Genomic DNA, 20,943 nt, shown 5'->3' on the forward strand with positions numbered 1-20,943 from the left:
AAAGAGACTCTAGTCTGCAGCTCTCCTGCATATCTTTCCCTCCAAAGGTTTGCAAAGAGGATGTTAGGAGATGGCTGTGGTGGTGACTGTGCCCTAACGGGTGTGTGGCCGGTGCTACCAGCAGCCTCGACTGCAGGGAGGTGAAGGAGAAGCCCTGTGGCCCGCTGGCTGCCGTGTGTGTGTGTGTGTGTGTGTGTGTGTGTGTGTGTGTGTGTGTGTGTGTGTGGTGTGGATTGAGTAGCCATCGAGTTAGTAAACATGTGTTGCCTAGGAGAGAGGTCAGGCCAGTGTTTCTAGATTACAATCTTTTTTTTTTTTTTTAAGTTAAGGAGAGGAGACAGACTTAAAGTGTGAAACCAGTTTTGTCCTCCTCAGACACTGTCCCTTAATTATGGCCCACAAGGACGATTTTCCACTGTACTTTCCGAAAGGGTGTACTTCGTGAACCACACAAACATTGGTTTATTTCAGATTTTTTGACCTCCTACCCAACCACAAACATTGTTTCAATCCTGAGTTTGGTTGGGCTGCGATGCCATAGTGAACCTTTTGCACAAAAGCAACTGCCCACACCCACCCTCCACAGTCACTGCAAACTAATGCATTGCTTCCTCTGGTTTCCGAATTCCGAGATGATCACTCCTTGGCTGCTGTTTTGAGGGGAGCAGGAGTCCTGATTTTAAATTAGCAGCAGGTGAAATTCTATTTGTCATCAATTTCTCTTTCGGGTTACGGAGCAGAAAACTGCAGACAAGCTGCCGCTTTGATGGCTCACTCCTAAAAATCTCTTTTTGTTCTTTATCTATTTGAACTGACAGTGATCAGAGCTGCAGCAGGACAGGGCTCTCTGGAGAAATCACCTTCCCCTTGCCTATTGACAGATCCCTCTGTTCTGCATCAGACGGGCTTTGTCCCATCACAGGCATCCAGTCCTTGGAAGGAGCCACCAATTAAACCACTTGAGCCAGGAAAATCTGAAGCCACTTTGGAGTGTCTGTTCTGATTAGGCAGGATGAGAGGACGCCCATCACCCCGCAGGCCCCTCTCCCTGGTCTCAATTTTCTCTCTTGCCTCCACCAGGTGCGAGAGGTGTGAGAGGAGCTTCACACAGGCCACCCAGCTGAGCCGACATCAGCGGATGCCCAATGAGTGCAAGCCAATAACCGAGAGCCCGGAATCAATCGAAGTGGATTAACTGATTGACTGGTTGGAATTAAACTGCAAGGAAAGTCATGATTAAATGTCACGGACACTTAAGCAAAACCAAAGATTTCCTCTGAGCAACTTTCAATCAGTCCCAGAAAACCAAAAGCAGTAATAAAATAAGTAAGATGTTAAGAGCTATTGATCCTGGCATGGAAGTCAGACCGGGAGAAAGATTATTTATTTATGACTAGGGATTAGACTTATTTCAGTGGACGACTCACCTGGGATGGCCAACAGTTCCAGTACCACCATGTATTTGCTTTGTTTCTGAAAAGCTTTTTTAAAACTCTTATTTAATACCAAAGGGAGAAATCATATGGGTTCTTCTGCCCACAGTTGTGACTACGAATGCACAGGGACTTGTTTCTCATCGCACCTTTTTCGAGTAGCATGATTCAAGGGGACCCATTGCACAGCCCTTCTTCCTGCTGTTCCAGTTCGGCGTGGCCTCGCGCGGGTGGCCCCGTGGGGACGCGGAAGCAGAAGCGAGGGCCTTGGCGCAGCCGGTGCCATCCTCAGCCCCAGGGGCGTTCCGTTTCTGCTTTCCGTGCTCGCTCCTCATGCACTTTTCACGTGGCTCCTTCCATCCAACAGCTTGGTCTTGATGCAGAAGAGCTCGGAAGTGGAAGACGTTGGTTTCAACTTCAAAATTCACGGGAAAACATGGGGGACTTAACTTTGTCCTGTTTCAGAAACATTTACAATGTACAGAGAGAGCTTCATAATACAGTATATTGTTCCGAAGCAGCTAGTCGAGAAAATTTTGTTTTCAATAACATTTTAGCTTTAAAAAAAACAAACCCAAAATAAAAGTTTTTCGGTATGAGGCTAAATATCAGGTATTAGGCTTCAAGTAATTTTGTTTTTGTGTCCATGCAAGTGTTGACTCTGTGAGCAAAAATAGCGCCAGGCCCCAGTGTCAGGCCCCTTGTGAGCAGTTTCATTTTCCTTCCTCATCCAGGTGAAGCCCTGGGAGGCCCTCCTGAGTGCAGGAGCACTTCTGCAGGGACGGGTGAGGGTAACCCAGACGAGGAAACGTGGAGAAGCGGGCCATGGAGAGGGCTGTGGTTAGGACAGGCTGCCCAGGAACAGCTGATTTTATCAATGGGAATTCCCTTTTCGTCTCCTATGGCCTCTGATAATATTCTTCTCTCAGCCCCGAGCCGCTGAAAGAAAGAATTATGTTCACAGTTGTGCTGTCCTTTGGTTGATTGCTAGGGCAGTGAGTTTAACTTCCGCGAGCCTTTTGGTCATTCAGCAGTGATGCTCAGTAAAATCGGGTCACATTACATGAAATGATTCAGCTTCAGGAGGAAACAGCAGCTTCTGCACTCTCGTCCCTTAGGTCACAGCAGCACGTCAGAGACTGAGTCTACCTTGATGGCCAGTGTAGATAAAACTTATCTAGAATGCCTACTTAACAGCAGCAAATCTGTTTTTGTAGATTTTTTTGTTCACCTGGTAACAGAGCATTGCCTTTTCAAGAGCTCCTTATCCTTTAGCCCTCCCACGGCCTTCCCTCCACAAAAGTATGAGACACGCCACTGAACTAACCGTGAGAGGAAGGAGACTGCCTGGTTCAGTTCCGTGGACCACCTGTTGGGTTCTCAGGAGAATATTCCTGCCCACCGTTAATTTTGCTCCCTCATCCCTTAGCATCACTGCCACATTCAAAATGGGTTAAAACAGGGCTTCGCTAATTGTGTTTTATATATATATATATATATATATATATATATATATATATGAATGATTATATATGAATGATTATAGGCCCCAAAGAGGAGCTTGGCTAATTCTGATATCCCATGTCCAATCTCCAATTATTCACCTAGAACTTTCTCCCAATTCTTATTGGCTGCCTGCCATGCAAGTAGGAAGCTATCTAAACTGCTATTTAATGTTGCTGATTGAAAGTATTCTTTCTGGTAGACAGGGATGTGTTCTGATGTTACCGCTCCTTGCTGCAGGTAATGGAGACATTTGCCAACAATGTGTGGCAGTGGGAAGGGTGGAAAGAATATGTAGCCACATCAACCCCAAACTTGCAAGACAGTAACAGATTGGCTACCCAGATGAGCAAGCTGTTCCATTTACTAATAAGGCTGAAACACTTGGTTGTGCTTTTTTTAAATAAAAAGGGACTTACCTGCGTATTTCTAATACATTTTTTTCTGCAAGAAAAACGAGTTCTGTCATTTGCCTCACTTCGTAATTGAATGCAGCACACCCCACTCAGTTTTCACTCGTTTCTCCCCATGCAAGAAAGGGAAGCCTTCGCTCTGCTCTTGATGTCTGGCACGGGAGAGGTTTTCATAACAATAGTCTCTGCCGCTCTCATGGCTTTGCTTGCTGATTCCAAACTTTCACTTGATAGGGCAGTAACCTCTGTACCAAAAAATTCTTTTAGCCTTCTGCTCCATTTGAGTTTCTTTCTCTTCTTTATTAGTGAGAGAAACGTTGGGGCATGCATTATTCACCAAATTTGATTGAAAATGTTTTCTACTTAACAAATAGAAAATTGGGCACATGCACAATTTCACATTGCTGAGGCATTGCCAGATTCTAGCAGCCCGGCCCAGGCCATCTGCCCACAAGACAGGCCTACCCTTGCAAACTGACTGGGACCCTTGAAGCAGGTGTCGAGATCATTTGAGTCCCAAACACTTTACGTGAAGTATGTTCCAGGGAGAGGGTTCTCCGTTATGCACAGATTCCTAAGGAATCATGGTATAAAGAGAATAAAAGCTTGAGCAAAGGAGAGAAAATAGCCAAGATGCTTAAACAGGGAGACTGTCAAGGCTGAATCAGCATTTGGCTTGTGAAGCAATCTCTCTCTGCCCTTCCCCGTCAGTGGAGGCAGATGTCCCCCAGAATAAGACTAACCATCCCAGGACATGTTTGCTGGGCTGGCTGTGAGTTTAAAACAAAGGCCAATGTCACTTAGAAGTCGAAGTGCAGAGGATTGGGGTTGGGGCGGCAGACATCACATTTCTAAACTATCTCAGTAACTTTATGCAAACCTGAAGACTAAATGCACAGGATTTCTTAGGCTTTTCATTTTGATTGTCTGTTGTTGAAACTGACTTTTTCTTCGGAGTACCTGTGCTTTTATAGAGTTACTGTGGGTAATTAAAGCTGTAAAACTGAATCTTGTGTAATTTATATAATTTGATCCAATTAGTAAATATTTACTGAATGTCCATTCAAGTGTAACCTTATGTGGGGGAACTTTTTTTTTAAATCACATAAAAAGATTGTGATACCACTCCTGTTCTCACGGGCCTTACAATTTATTAGATTATAACTTGGAAAAATTTCATTTTAGTCCAGACATGCAAAGATTTAAAAACATGTACCAACTCATCTAGTTTTTTTCAACAGTTGGTTCATTGTTTAATAATTTGCTCAAGAAGCATTTGTTGAACTATTGTTTGTGTACGACCCCACTGTAGGTGTTTGCTATCAAGCGGCATTACTTAGGTGGCTATTGGTGAGAAAATAATATTCTCATCAGTGGCAGGCTAGCAGCATGGGTGTTTTGGTCCTAAGACCATTGTCTCAGTGAAGTTACAGAGATCACTGCATTTGGGAGAAGCAGAGGAATGTAAACTCAGCTGAGGACCAGAAGGGAGCACATTTCAAAACAAATTAAGATGCACAACTTGGTTGTTTGTGGTTGACCCACTGGGCTGTTGGTTCTTAGCAACAATATCAAGATCCCAGAATCAGGGCCAGGACTGCAGAGGTTTTATGACCTTCTTCCAGTGATAAATAAGGTAGCAAACGGGGACAGGGCTGGAGCTGCTCATGGAAGGAACATCACCCTCCAAGGCCACAGGTCTCTGGTACATCATTGCAAAGCTAATTGCTGGTCTCTGGTTATAAGAGTTGTTCATGTAAAAAAAAAATGATATTTAATTGCTTTTCATATTAGAAGTAGCTTTATTACTATATTTGTTGTGCATGCATTTAAAAACTGAAATGCAAATGTCTGTTGAATTGTTTAAAATGGGGACCATGGCACAAGGCAGGGAGGAGCTGGGGATGGTCAGTGGGTCACCCGGAGCTGGCCCAACAGCCTGGCATTTGGGAGCAGATCCATCGTTCTCATAGTAAGACTGCGCGTGTCTGCAGAAACCAGGAATAGCAAACTAAAGACATTGCCAGAAAAGTTAGTTTCTACTCTGTTTTTTTCCTGTGAATTTCATTTCATTTCCCACAGTCTTTACTAATTCCTGACACCAAGCTGGAAAGATACTAAGAGAGAGGCTTCTTTAAGTGATAACAGTAGGTTCCAGAAAAGTCATTCATTTGTTAGGATCCTTTCAAGGTGAAGAGGTTTGGAGACATTTTTACAAAGTGATTGGGTGTTCGGGCACTTACCCACCCGAGAGTCTGAGGTTTTCCCATCACTAGCACTTCTCTGAACGACCACAAACAACAGGTGGAGGCCGGGGGAGAGCTGCATATTTCAGACCTTCACAAAGATTAGATTCTACAAACCTAGTGTTCAGCTGTGGAGTACAACTCAGCCCAGAGAGCCAAAGTGAGAATTTTGCTTTATCTGTGGAAACTTTGCCACAGATGTTGAGCTTGTAATCCACAAATGTGTTTAACATTTAAAATATTTATTTTGTTTTGTCTTTTAAGTAATGAATATCAGCTGTTTCATCAGACCAATATGAAGAATGATTAAAAATGTCAGAAAACAGAGCAAAGACATAAAACTATTGGATTGTCTTTCCCGTATATTGAGAAGCTACTATTGTATTTGGAATTATGAGACTGTTGAGTAGATCTTAAAGGAAAAATAAAGTCTGAGCTTATTCCCGGAGACGTGCTGGGAATGATGATAATGATAGCAACTTACACTGTGCAGTTACTGTCGGCACTGTTTCCACTGTGTCATATGGATCGTTCAACCCTCAGTTGCTCTGTGACAAAGATACTCTCGTTATCTATCCCTTTCTCATGTATACTTAATCTTAGCTGCTGCTTTCCTTTTTCCTTCTCCAAACCCACATGGCGGTAACTTTTTTTAAAGGGAAAATACTTCCTCATTCCAAGATTTTTTTCCTGAGAACAAGAGCTTTTAAAATAAACACAAGTATAATTTACTTATAAAATGTGTTCGTGGAAACAATACCATCACTAAAGCTAAAACACTGTAAAAATATACGTCATTGTAGTTGCTGACCTTGTAACCCCTGAATCTGTGCTGTTGGACTGTAGAGTTTCAAATACCCCCGTGTTTTTATTTTTTTAAATATGCAACTAAAATTTCACATGAAAAGAAAAAGGAAGTGTGTGGCACACATTGGGACACATGGGAGCAGGCAGGAAGGCAGGTGACGGTGGGCAGTGGCCGAGAATGAAGAACTCGTCAGGAACACTACGGACAAATGAAACCCCTCCTGAACAAGGCTGCGTGGAACCTAGTTTTCTTTCTTTGTTCTCACCGAATGTGAAGTGAGTTGTGTCTCAGGCATCCGTGGAGTGATCATGCATTTGTGTCCATTAAGAATATGAGCTTACGTGGTTAGCTTGTTAGTTTAAAGCAGGGAGCTAGCAAGGCCGGAGTCAGGTTTGGTTTGTCAAAGGCACAAATAACGCCATTCCAGGAACCAGCTCCTGGTCTCAGGCACAATCTAGATGAGACTTTATAAGATGTGTTCAAAAAGTCAGTTTATAAAACTTCTTTACAAACAGACTTCATTACAAGGCACTTCTTTACCATGGTATTGAAACCGCAATCTGTGCTCCTTTCTCCCAACCTCAGATGCTGAGAGGCACATCTCTTTATGAAAATGGCGAACACGCCTTCCCCGTCAGTCAAACGTGGTAGGCTCTGGTTGGCATTTCCTGTTTCCTGCCTTGGGAAACATCCCCGCTGCTGCCTGTCTCTCCCAAAGCTTGGCACATCACTCCCCACTGAAAACAATCTCTGTATAAACTTCAACAAATTGGAGATCTTTTTCTACAGCAGAACTCTTTGGAGTTGAAAAAAAAATCCTGTCACAGCAGGTGATCACCACATGTCGGTGAGAGCAGCAGTTTCAGACCAAATGTCCACCGACTCATCGTCCCTCTTGGTCCTCTTTCAAGCATTATCTAATGTGAAACTATAACCTCTGTAGACTGACTTTCTCTGAACAATCTCGTACACATGCTCAAGTTTCTCCCAACTTGGAGACGATGAAATAGCAAAAATAGAGGCATCATTCTTTTCCTGGGAAGGTGTAAGTTCTCTGTGAAAGAGGTTTCCTCCACGTAATGCAAATGCCAAGGCCAAGGTGGTGACTCAGACACTAAGGGAAACTTGGGCTCAGACAAGCAAAATGACTTTGTAAACCTGATGTCACCAAGTCGGTTTATTTTGTTATATTCAGGGGAAGGCATCTAGCTTTGTAATAGTATGCTAATAGACATATGATATTTAGATGCTATCAAGGCATTGTGTAAATTTCCTTCGTAGGCTGATTTTAAATTTACTGTAAATGATCCCCATTGGAATAGAAATATGTCTCCCGCCATCCTCCTACCAGTCAAAATGGTCAGGGTTAGTGCTCAGTTTCCGTTTTTTGAGGTTTGGAAAGTTTAAACAAGTCGGTCAAGAGAATGAGGAGAAGCTCGCTGTGGGTGGAGAGGAGCATTGGCTGTGAGGGCCCCTGATATGATAAGAATGATTATCCTGCAGTTAGAACGGTAAACAATTTGCTTACGTTTTTTAGCTTTATTGAATGCACATCTTTAAAAAAAAACTACAAAGGACCAATGAGATCATGCATGCAGCTGTACTCTTATGATAGAATCTACTGGGATTACATTATGTTTAAATGAAAAACAGGCACACTTTTAGAGATAATTGACCCAGAAATGTAAATATATTTGATTAATAAAACATTCCTGTGCTGACTCGATCTGCTGATGGTTATCTGTCTTTTCAGTCCCATGTTGGTTGCTTTTTCAACTGCTTGATTCTAGTTTGCAGCTTAGGTGGTAGGATGTCAACAAACTCTTCTTGAGAAAGCACGACTTGGAAAACAGAAGGCTTGTAGCACCAGCTCACAGAATAATTGTTAACATTCAGCCCCGTGGTTCATTCAGGTATATTTGCAGCCGCTGTTTTTCCTCACTGGTGTGCTTGCATGTTCATTTGCTCAGCTGACACACGTCTGTTCTCAAGGAAGCTTACATGCACAGGCCAGCCATAGTTTCTGTGGCAGGGTGGACTTGGTATTTGATCTCTGGCCCACGTAACACTTGGGGGAGAGCAGATAGCTCTTGCTCTAAGAGTGGCCTGGGTCTGGGATCCTTCTGAATGTTCAGGGCCATGTGACTCTCAGTCAGAAAGCCAAAGTCAGCTGTTTGGTTGATCTCTTGATCTATAGAAAATAACATTCCACTTACTCTGAGAAAAAAGTATTTGAGCTTCAGGGAACAGCAGGGAGGATACTGAGGCTGGAGTGGGTGACAGAAGGGGAAGTTGTAGGAAGTAAGGTCAGAGAGCCAAAGTGGGCTGGGCTGTTAGAGCCTTGAAGGCCACTGTGAGAACTTGGCTGTTTCCTCTGGGTGAGGTGGGAAAAACTGGCCTGAGCAGAGGTGGGGCTTGCTCTGACCAAAAAGGATCATTCTAGCTGCTTTGTTGAGAATAGAGTGTAGGGGAATGTGGGCTGAAGATGGAAGATGGTTGGGAGAGCATCTCAATACCGGTGGGGGATGATCGTGCCTTCTGCCAGGATGCCAGTGGTGCAGGAGGCAGGAAGTGGTTAAATTCTGGGTGTATTTGGGAGAGTGACAGGTTTCACTGATGAATTAATTGGCTGTGGGATGTCAGACAAAGAGAGGAGTGAAGAGGACTCCAAGGTTTTTTTGGTTTACGCAGCTGGAAGGTGGAATTTTCCGGTTTGGGGGTTTACACTCCATTTTTAGGTTGCTCATCCTTTCCATAAGCATCAGGGTTGGTCCAGTATAATGCACGGGAAAATGACTGCCCAGTGAGCAGCTATCTGACAAGGTTGCTGACTCCTCAGAGTGGCCATGCTCAGCAGCCAGCCCCAGTCTGAAATCAAGAGGTGGAATGGTATCCCACTTCCTCTGTGGCACCACATGGATGCTCAGGAGTGACGTGCAAATGTTTCTTGGGGAAAGATTACATCAAAGTGAGGATCTGCCCTGGCTGGTGTGGCTCAGTGAATTGAGCCCCGGCCTGCAAACCAAAAGGTCACGGGTTCAATTCCCAGTCAGGGCACATGCCTGGGTTGCAGGCCAATATTTCTCTCCCTCTTTCTCCCTCCCTTCCCTTTTCTCTAAAAATAAATCAATAAAATCTTTTTAAAAAGTGACAAACTGCTTTCAAAATTAGTGGAACTCTGCAGCTGTGGGACGCAAGAGTCTCATCCTGCATATTCTTTAAGGAAAGGGTGCTCTGGGAATGCAAACGGCACCATTTTCCTGTGTCACTCGTTTCTTTGGTCAGAATGCAGGCTCGGTTCGGTGCCTCTCGCTGGGGGGAGGGCAGGGCCTGGCAAGGGGGCTGTTCTGGTTTTCAGCCTCATGGTTGGGACAGTTCTAAGTAGCTCTAGTGCAACTACTAATCCTCAGACCACTTGTGTTCATTGTTTATTCACTCATTCATATATTCACGTAGCAAATACTTTCAAAAGTTTATGTGCTAAGATGCTTATATGCAAAAGTGAATGGGACATGGTGGGTAACAGGTGCTTCTCTTCCTGTTTATGACTCAGTATGAGGCCCACAGAGACCTAGAAAGAAGGCCAGGCCAAATCAACAAGTTAGAGAGGTGATTTTTGTTATCATTTAAAAGGGGTAACACAGCCAGGCAGAAATTTTTTCCACCTGTTATTCCAGATTAATCCTTTTCCCCATCCCCAAATTAAGACCAGATGTGTGTGTATAGAATTTATGAACAACATACATGCGCATGTAAGAGAATACTAATTATTTGGAATCCCAGGCACAGCCAAAATCAATTATTTAGTATCGATCGGAGCGAGTAAAACAGAACTTTTAGTCACCGACTCACCATATAATAGAGGGGGAACGCTCATACAGGCCATTCCTTCAATTGTCTCTGCCTCCAGGTAGTCACTACACATGCGTGCTCACAGGCACATACACATTTTATATAAGATCGTCTGTTTTATCTTTGATAAGCTTAATTAAAAAAATTTAAGCTTCTGCTTGTGTTTTCTTCTGAGCCTTTACCATCCTCCTTTCCCTTTGTAGTGGGTTGAACAGTACCCCCCAAAAATGTGTTCACCCAGCACCTGTGAAAGTGACCTTATTTTGGAAAAGGGCCTTTGTGGATATAATTAAGGCTCTCGATTATATCGCAAGCCTTGGATTATCCAGTTAGCTTCCAGATCCAATGATGTGTCTTTATCAGAGACAGAAGAGGGTAAGATGCAGATGGTCATCTGAAGACAGAGGCAGGATTAGAGGGCTGCAGCCACAAGCCAAGGAATGCCTGCAGCCACCAACAACTAAAAGAAGTAGAGACAGATTCTCCCCTGGAGCCTTTGGAGGGAGCATGGCCTTGCTAACGCCTTGACTTCAAAATGCCGGAGCCTCCAGATCTATGAAGTAATACATTTTTATTTTTTTTAAGACATCAAGTTTGCGGTAATTGGTTGCAGCAGTTGTAGGAAACTAACACACCATGTAGGTTGTGACCCAGCATCTTGCAAACAGTGAGTGGACGATAAAATTTACTTTGGGGAAGTTCTCCCCACTGAGATAATTTTACTTACTCTTAGTTTCATTGGTTCATAAGGCTTTGTATGTGGCTTTTGCAATGCAAAATGACTATATTCCTAATAACCGTTCTTGAGTCAGTTACATGCCTGGACTGTACAGAATCTGTATTCTGCTGACTCTCAGGGTTGGCAAGCTCCTTTTCAGACATTTGCTAGCTATTACTTGTTTTTCAAACTTTCATTGTACGCAGACAATATAATGGCAAGGAGCATGTATGCAGCCTGCCAATTTTAGGTATACTTTAAAAGAGTTGTCATAAGTTTTAAATAATAAATAGAACATTAAAGAATTCACCATAATTATTTTCATGTAAACTATAGGAATGCTAATGTCTATAATATTCCCCCAGATTATTCTCCTAAAAGGTAATCTTGTCATTTGGCTCCATGAGGAATAGCTCGAGTCATAGGTCTATTTCCACATCTCATCAGTTTCTTTCCTTTTTCATTATTTTTTTTAAAATTTAGAAACACTTAACTTCCAATTATAAGTTATTGGCAATGGCAGCAGATAGCTGATGGCTTTGTCAGAGTCTTCGGTATTCAGGTTAGACCCAAATCCAGCAAGTGTGAATTTTTTCACTGAAAATTTCTTTTGACATTTTGTCAAAATCTAAACTAAAAAACATATATTGTCTTAAAATTGGAAATTTGAAATTTCAGCTTGAGAGTTAGAGGCTGGTTTCCTAATCCACTCTGATTGCCTGCGGCTATGAAAGGTATTTTTTCCTGTTCTGCTGTAGTATTTGTTTATGGTTTTAAAATTTGTCCAATATTACATCATTGGGTTTTTTTCCTCCAACAAATGACAAAAATATTCAAGGATCAGAAAAGCCCTTGGCAGTTAAACATGTGCCTTCCAGCCCTGTCTTATTAAGAAATTCTGGTTTTAACTTAAAATTCACAATATTTTAGGGGGTATCATAGAATCAGAGTGCATTACGAACAGTTCATAAAAATACAGTCCACCTGTTTCAGGTACATTTAAAATAATGCATTCCTCAGAGAATAAATATTGGGGGAAAACATTTTGAATGATTAAATCGTCTTTTACTTTGCTTCTCTTTGTTTTCATTCTCTCTGCCGTGTAAGCCTGGAGTTTTGGCCACAGGAGGTGGAGTCTGTTTTCTCCACACCTCAAATGTGGGTTGGCATTGAACTTGCTGGTCAACAGAGTGTGTCAAGTGACCGTGCCAGTTCTGAGCTCAGCCTTCCAGAGGTTTTGTGTGTTTCTGCTCGCTCTCTTGTACCTGTTTCATTGCCATGAGAAGGGCCTGGGGAGGGTCAGAGACACTTGGGACTGAGCCAAGTAGCCCCAGTGGCTTTAGCTGACATCCAGCCGATCCCGAGGCGTGTGTGTGAGCCCAGCCGGCTTCCACAGTGCTGCCAAGCTAATCCCCAGATGATTCCCATCCATGACAGTACAGCATTGTTGCCTGCCACAAAGACTTTCGTGATTCTTTGTTACGTGGAATAACTGGGTCGATAGATAGTTCAGTGTAGACCTGAATGCTTCTGATTTCACTGCCTTTTCATACAGCGCACCTAAAAGACATTCAGTGGCCATGGGTCAATTATATGAGTATTTATAATTTTCATTATTTCCTTCAACATTTAACTAAGATTTGGAGGCATAGTTTTGGCCACCACTGTTCTTGGTGAATAACGCTGGGTGCGGATTGACATCTAATAACTGACAGTTACGTTACTCTTGTATTCTTGATGCACATAGTTTAGCTCCCCATCAACACTCAAACAACTTGCCTTTTCTATTTCTATCTTTGCTCATCGAATAATTATTAACCACAATGTCTGTTCTTCTGCAGTATTAGCTTTCAGTGTTAATTGGAACAAAAATCATACACATTTCTCCCGCATATGTGTATGTACATGTATTGCATTGTACACCAGTGGTTTTTGCCAACTGCGGGGTGAAATATCTATTAGCATGCATTTTAATTTATTTACTTCACACCCATTTATATAGCAGGTACCCAGTGCCAGGCGCTGTCCTAAGTGCTTTGGGTTACTGATTTACTTAATCCTCTTAGCAGCTCTGTGGCGGTGCTATTATTGCTGTTTTGCATGTGAGGAAACTGAGGCACAGGGAGGGTTGATGCCATTCCCAATGTTATACTGCTAGCAAGTAGCAAAGCTGGGACATAGATTTAAGCCTCCTGGCTCTAGAGGCCCTGCTATTAATCACTACACCTGGTAGTAATTGGTTTTCCACACTTTCTGTCATCGTTAGCACCTAACCCCCAAAGTGCCATTTGCAAAGGGACCTTCTCTGCTAGCTTGTTCTGCTTTCTTGCCAACCATGATATCAACCAATATACATATCTGGCTTTCCAAGCTCACTGGCAATAGTGTGACTTGTTTTATTGTAGAGAGTGGCACTTTAAATGATGCCTCTGTCCTTTTGGTCTCTCCTATGCCTTAGCACAGTTGGAAATTTCTTAATAGAAATTATTTGTTTGCAGTTGTTCTAGAAAACCTTTGTTGGCTTCCCAGGAAGGTTGTTGTGCTGAGTTTAAAAATAAGGGTAAGGCTTGAGTTGCTTCATAACCCTCCATGATAAAATTTTATAACATAATGTTTCATAACTAGAGGCAAGGGATAAATGGACAGATGGTCTTATATAATCTAATTTTCAGATATCGTATATTCAGATCTGACTCATCCCAGCCCATATAGTACATACTTTATATTGGCAGTTACGTTCCGATGATCATTTACATATGACATTTATCCCACTTTGTATATTTGTATTACTTCTTTTGTACTTCAGTATGTTACACCGGAATGTGTGTGTGTATGTGTGCATGCACGCACACATGTGTCAACTGGGAATAAAATGATGTGTGTTCGAGAGACAGCAGAAGGTCAAAAAGTTCATGGATTCAAGCCAGATTCCCTGGGTTCAAATTTTAAATCCAACACTTAAAAATTGTGTGACCATGAGCTATATACTTAATCTCTCTGTAACTTGGTTTCCTCTTTTCTAGGGTGGGGATAGTAATAAAAATACCTACGTCTTGGGATCAATCTGAAGATTAAATGTATTCACTTGAAGCATTATGGTGAATATTTGCCATCTAACAAGTAAAAATATATGTATAACAAAGATGGACTACAGATTGACTATGAATATTAACGTGCAAATATAAAGAAGAATTGTACTCTGCTAACTGTATGTAATTTTAATTGGGCATATGTAACTTTTAAGAGTATAATGGTTATTGAGAACTGAATTCGACTTTTTAAAAAACCATAATCATCAACCTAACATTGCGAAGTTGTGACATGTATATAAACAGAGTTGTCTCCTCACCGTTTCTGCTGAAATCACCAAATGACCAAGGGACCACCACCGGACTACTGTTTCTCCACAACCAATTACCCCAAAACGTAGTGGCTTAAAATGACCTTTTTACTTTGCTTGCAATTTTGTGGCTGAGGGATGTGGGAAGGGCTCAGCTAGATGGTTCTTGTTTGTCCTCTCCCAAGAAGTTGCAGCCAGCACTTGGATGGGGGCTGGATCATCTGAGGCGTGACTGGGCTGCACATTCAAGGCTCTTGGGGTGGCTGGCAGTGGGTGCTGGCTCTCACCTGTGAGTTCAGCTGGGGCTGTTGATCAGAGTACCTGGACATGGCCTCTCTAGGATGACAGTCTTAGGGGAGTTTGACATATTACGTGGTGGCTGGCTTCCCCCAGACTGAGCATCCTGAAAGGACCAACTTTCTCTTAGAAGTTACATAGCATCACTTCCACCACATTCTGTAAACTGAAGTTCTTACCCACCTGCTCAGATTCAAGGGAGAGGACATGGACCCTTGACTTCTCAGTGGAAGGAATGTCAAAGAATTTGGGGGGCAGCCATGTTTTTAAATTGCTACAGACCACCTGATAGAATTCCAATAACTGCCTAAGATCAGCAGAAACATTCCTCTGCAGTGTGTGTGTCTAGAGCATTCAATCCCAGGTTCGTTTCCTTTTTTTTTTTAAAGGTCTAATGTTTTAACCTTTGAGCAATTGACAGACATGTATCCTGGGCTTTTCAAAATACAAGTAGCCCAGGGCCAGAACAAAGAGAACTTGGAAGTCAGCTAAAACTTTGAAAGAGCGTCAAGAATCCTGTGAAGTTTCTTGACTCATTGATAGTGATGCCCATCTTGCTCAGAGCTTGGAGAGCTCACTGGCCCTGCAACCACGGGGCATTTAAATAGCCGCCTTTATGGACAGCCTCAGCCTCCCTTTAAGGACAGGTGATGTTCAGACACTGATGCTCAGTTCTTAGGCTTGGGGTGTGACCTGCTGTCTCTTGGTCCTATTGCTATTCCAAATGACTTTTGGACCTAATTCTGGAGAAAAATTTCTTCTTCACACTGTGTTCTGTGTTGTGCCCCTTCACACATTCCCGCCCTTCAGTGGGTACCTCCTCTGTGAAGAGTTTCCCTGGCTCTGAGTGTTAAAGTGCCCCTTGGTTGAGTACTCTGTTTTAGGGGCTGCAAGGGACCTGGGTCCCAAATATGAGGGCACCGACCACATAAAACAGGCCAGAAAGCCACTGCTGTAAGAGAGATTATTCTTAGCTGAATCCATATGGAATTAGGCCAAAATCTACAGTTGGGTGAATTCTGTTTTTTATGTTTAGAACTAGTTTGCTTTCTAAAAGTTGACATTGTCCATGGGACAAGTATATTTGGTATCTCCCATTGCTGTTGACCGGGGGCAACTCTGAGGAGTTTCTTTGGGCCAAAAAACAGAAGTCTAGTAGTCCCTCAGGCAAGGCACATAAGTAGGATTCAGTGTGGAGGTTTCTTGAGTTTCACAGTTGAGGTGAGAAGAATCATGAATAGGTTTGGTTTACTTTCTTTTAAAAGACCATTTTCCACAGTTAATAGCATCCCTCCAGCATCCTGGTCTTCCTCCCACATTGTAGCTTGTTCTTGTTTTTTAAAAATTATATTTATTGGAGTGACATTGGTTAATAAGATTATATAGGTTTCAAGTATAACATTTCTGTGATACATGATCTGTATATTGCATTGTGTGCCCACCACCCATAGTAAAGTCATCTTCAATCACCATACATTTGGTTCCCGTTATCCTTTACCCTTGTCCCCCTCTGCTCTGGTAGCCACCAAACTGTTTTTGTGAGTAAAAAGCCATTTCCTACAGTTAAGAACATTCATCCAGCATCCTGGTCTTTCTCCCACTTTGTAGCTTCTTTTCCTTTTAAGGTGCTTTCCTGGACTGAGTCATTTCCATGTGCATGCTGGGTACTAGCCCGACAGGGTACCTTACTCTTCCATAGGCTGTGTCTCTGTGAACACGAGCCAGGCAACCGAGAGGCAAGGCCTGGATCCTGGCCTCCTGCCATCCTGCTGCTTTTGGTGGGAGCAGACTTAAGGAGTTAGAGCTCATTGCAGCTCACTTTTCTGGTACCCAGAGTTCTGAAACTTTCATTCAGCAGCATTTTCTTACAGCTCTTTACCTTTGGACCAAGAATTGAAATTGTTCCAACTCCACAGGCCTGAGCTTTGGATGTGAATTTGAATCTTACTGGCTTTGCAGTCTCCTGGCCAATCATGAAGACTCCTTCATTAAAAACAAAGGAGATAAGAATAGGCTAAAGTTTTCTTGCACATTGACAAGATCTTCAAAGCAGTACTTCAAAAAGTGCTATTGACTCAGACCAGATGGAGTGCATTTCCCTGAAAAAGACAAGAGTATCTAAAGAAGCAGGAAGTGAAACTCTTGCAGACCAGTGTCTTTGGGTTTGCCAAACTCCAGCCTCATTCCAAACACCATCAAGCTGTATCCTGCCTTCCCTCCTCACCTGCCTACTCAAACTCACACTGACATTCAGCCTTTCAGAGGAACCTGACTTAACCCATATGGGCTAACCTCACACTTCAAACCTGGATGGGATCCTCAGACTCTTTTCATTACCAAAATGCCTTCGGTTCAGAGTAAATCTTTACCTTTATTTGTTAAATTGTGGCAACATATACATAATGTAATAGCTACCATTTTAATGAATTTTGAGTGTCCAGTTAAGCGTTGAATAGATTCACATTTTTGTGCAACCATCTCCACCTTCCATCTCTAGAACTCTTTATCATCTCATACTGTAACTCTGTACCCATTACCCCATAATTCCTCACTCCCCTCTCCCTAATCCCCAATCAGCCATGACCATTCTACTTTCTGTCTCCAAGAATTTGAGTAGTCAAATGACTGGAATCATACAGTGTTTTTCCTTTATGACTGGCTTATTTCACTCAGTATAATATCTTCCAATCTCATTCGTGTTGTAGCATGTGTCAGATTTTTTTTCCTATTTAAGGCTGAATAATATTCCGTTGTGTGTACATATTACATTTTCTTCACCCATTCATACACTGATGGACACTTGGGTTGCCTCTGCTTTTTGACTATTGTGAAGAATGCTGATATGAATGTAGGTATACAAACATCTCTTTGAGATACCTAGATGTGGAATTGCCAGATAATACAATTCTATTTTTAATTCGTTGAGGAAAATGACCATGCTATTTTCCATAGTGGCTGCATCCTTTTACACTCACACCAGCAGTACATAGAGGTTATAATTTTTCACGTATTTTCTGAGACATATTATTTTCTGCTTTTTATAAAAAATGGTAGTCATCTGAATGGTGTGAAGTGGGATTTCATTGTGATTCTGATTTGCATTTAAGTCCGTGATGGTCAGTGATGTCAAGCACCTTTGCATGCGCTTATTGGCCATTTGTTGTATCCTCTTTGGAGGGTCTGTTTAAGTCCTTTTCCCATTTTCAAATGAGGTTAGTTTCTTTGTTGTTGAGTTATAAGAGTGTAATATATTTGCAATGTTAATACTTTATCAGATAAATGATTTGCAAATATTTTCTCCCATTCCTTGGGTTGCCTCTTCATTCTGTTGATAGTATCCTTTGATGTACAAACTTTAAAAATTTTAATGAAGTCTAATTTACCTAGTTTTTCCTTTTGTTGCCTGTGCCTTTGGTGTCATATCCAAGAAATCATTGCCAAATCCAATGTCATGAAGCTTTTTCTTGTTTTTTTCTAAGAGTTTTATAGTTTCAGTTCTTATGTTTAGGTCTTTGATCCATTTTGAATTAATGTTTACCTATGGCTATGAGGGTTAAAGTTCAGTCTTTTGCATGTGGATATCCAGTTTTCTGTGCTCCATTTGTTGAAAAATCTGCCTTTTTTCCATTGATGCTCATAGTTCCTTTGCTGAAAATCACTTGATTTTATATGGGAACGTTTATTTCTGTGATCTTAAAGTAATTCTTGACTCATTAAATTGTGTTGATCACCTCAGAATTGCCTCGTGCTCCTTCAGACCAGAGGTAACACACTGAGGCCCCAAGGATGCCTGGAATTCTTGAGTCACCTCACAATCGGTTTAGTTACCCATGAGCAGCTTTGCGTGGCATGGTAGTTCTTCCCGTACAAAAGATTTATACTGTGCTTTCCAAGTGAATGGGTTAACACATCCCTGAAATGCTAGTGGGCTGAGGCAAGAGGGAGGGTAATGAATAGCCCATTAAATATTGGTGAGTGTTAGGAAGTGAGAAACATGCGATGCTTTCACAGTGTGTAAGAGTTGGAGTTCAGAGTCCCTTCCTTGACCAAGTGAAGTCCAGGCTGAAAGCTGACAGACAGTAGGAGTTGCTGTGGAGAAGGATGTATCAGGCAAGGGAATGGAATGCTTTCAAGTCTTATCTGGTCTTCTGAATATGCTTTGACAATACCAAGAACCACAGAGAACTAAAATGATGTTTCCTGTGCGTCTCCTTCCTTAGACCTGAAGTTCCTTGAGGCAAGGAGAAATACTGTGTGGTATTCCCCCTAGTACATCCAAGACGTAGCACCGGAGCGCCTGCCTGCAGTGGGAGTTCAGGACATGTTATTTTATAAGACCAATGAACACTGAGCCTGTACCTTTGGTTTCTGACAGCTTCTAAGCTGAATATCACCTTCCAATGAAACATTTTCCTGTGGAGTTGCTGATTTTGTCTTCATACCTACCTTGTGAGATAGGCATTGTTACCTTGTTTAGAGATAAGAAAACCAAGGTATACAGAAAATAATTCCTCCACAATCATATAGCTAGTGAGTGGAGAAGCTAAAATTCATTTGAACCTAGACCTGATTAGCATCCAAAGTCATGTTCTTATAATTATTTCATGCTGCTTTGTTTCAGATTCAGAATTGTGGGTAGGGAAACCAGCCTTCACTGAGTGCCTAGGTATCACACTCGCCACTTGATATGTGTTATAATAATAGGTAACTTTTACCAAGCGCTCAGTACATACCTGGCTGTTGCAAACACATTGCACGTCTTTTCTCTGTAGTGGTCATTTTATGATGAGCAATACTGAAGCACAAAGAGCCAGGATCTGACTGGGCAGGCCAGCCCGGAGACGGAGCACCCTACAGTATGCTGGGCTGCGGCCCCTGAGTCCTCCAGGACCCTAGGGGGCAGTTATTATTATCTTTTTAAGAGGAGAGAACTTTGTTTTTAAGAGTTGATATTTACCAGTATGTGTTTGCTTTTGGTTTTAAATCATTTGTATTATGTGGAATGATCTCCTCTTTCTCCCTTGTCAGTCCCTCATCTGCCTCCAAGTAATTAGAAAACTCACTTGCTATAGGGCAGAACCTCTTAAGAAATGCTTTCTCTCAAGCAGAGGCTGTGTCATTTAAGCCACCCATCCTTCTCTGACATCTTCCTTGTTTGATGTTCTTTCTGCCTCTGAAGGGTTGATTAAGAACCCAGCAAAGAGAGAAGCTTCAGAGCCTCTAAGCTCAGAAAGGGTCCCTTGACCCCAGGAACCCCAGCGGCTGGGTCAGGCACAGCGACCATGATTTATAGACCAATAAACAGGACCTTGCCAGACCACGCTTCCTTGCTTTCAGTGGAGCAAGCATTGAACTTTCTCAGTGTAAAAGCTACTTTTTATAAAAATGTTTTGTGGGGACTATTGAAAAAGCCTTAGTTAGTATTTGGGGTGAGGGTGGGGGTTCCTGGGACTGCGAATGAGGGATAACATGAAGAAGAAATCAAATAAAAAAACTGAGACTCAAAATCCTCACAGGCACAGACACCATTCTGACTTATGAGCTTGGACCCGTCAAACGCTGTGCTCATTTTGTTCCCTACAAACCACATTTGCAGACAGTGACTGCTGGCTCACGTAAAAAAATCACACACGTAGGAAATGAGATTCTCCTCCCCTCTGCCTCGCCCCCCCCTCAACTTCCCCCCAACACTATCTCCACCCCCAAACAAACTTCTTTGAGTTACATGATGCAATGTGATTTTTTTTTTCTGGGCAGAGAAGCAGCAGTTGTTTCTCTCTCAACTAATTTTGGTTCCAAGACCTCACAAGGCGTGAGTAGAATAACTTCCTGAGTGAAGAAAGTGTCTGCATCTAAAGATACACAAATCCAAGAACCTTAATGGGAGGAGGGTGGAGACTAAAGGGATGGAAAGCAGAAGAAAGCCATTCCCGCTACAGGGAAATTAGAAACCAAGGCCTTTGTTTCTCTTTCTCTTTCTCTCCCTCCCTCTCACTGTTTCTTATATCTTTAAAAACTCTATACACTTCCAATAAGTTCAGCTTTCTTCAGTTTGAGAACATTTCTAAGGCACCCTTTCCTTTTAAAGATTTCAGTCGCTGTGGTAGTTGGGATACGGAAGATTCTTAGGAGATGTTATTCCAATAAATTCTGGCCTGACGTCTCCAATTGTTAAATTATAAATTCTATTAAGGCATATTTTCCTCCCGTCTCAACTCCAGCAAGTTTTTTCCTATGTAAAATACTCAGATTACACACAAGTGAGCCCTAAAGTGGAGACGGCTGGAGGAGGGTAGATAAGGGTTCGGCGTCACATCCAGAAAATTTCTATAG

The 20,943-nt window shown here is 42.3% G+C and overlaps 1 protein-coding gene across 2 annotated transcripts in view; it reads left to right on the forward strand.

Annotated features, from left to right (window-relative positions):
* PRDM6 (PR/SET domain 6) overlaps positions 1-2,766 on the forward strand; it is a 104,758-nt gene extending 101,992 nt beyond the window's left edge. For both annotated transcript variants that reach the window (XM_037165540.2, XM_053665271.1), the window contains one exon: positions 1,081-2,766. In XM_037165540.2, the coding sequence (XP_037021435.2) occupies positions 1,081-1,195 (115 nt within the window). In that variant the 3' untranslated portion in view covers positions 1,196-2,766. The remainder of the gene's footprint in view (positions 1-1,080) is intronic.
* The last annotated feature ends 18,177 nt before the right edge of the window (positions 2,767-20,943 follow it).

This window comes from Artibeus jamaicensis, unplaced genomic scaffold, assembly GCF_021234435.1.
Source record: "Artibeus jamaicensis isolate MK-2021 breed Jamaican fruit bat unplaced genomic scaffold, CSHL_Jam_final contig_402, whole genome shotgun sequence".
In the NCBI taxonomy this organism is placed as follows: Eukaryota; Metazoa; Chordata; class Mammalia; order Chiroptera; family Phyllostomidae; genus Artibeus; species Artibeus jamaicensis.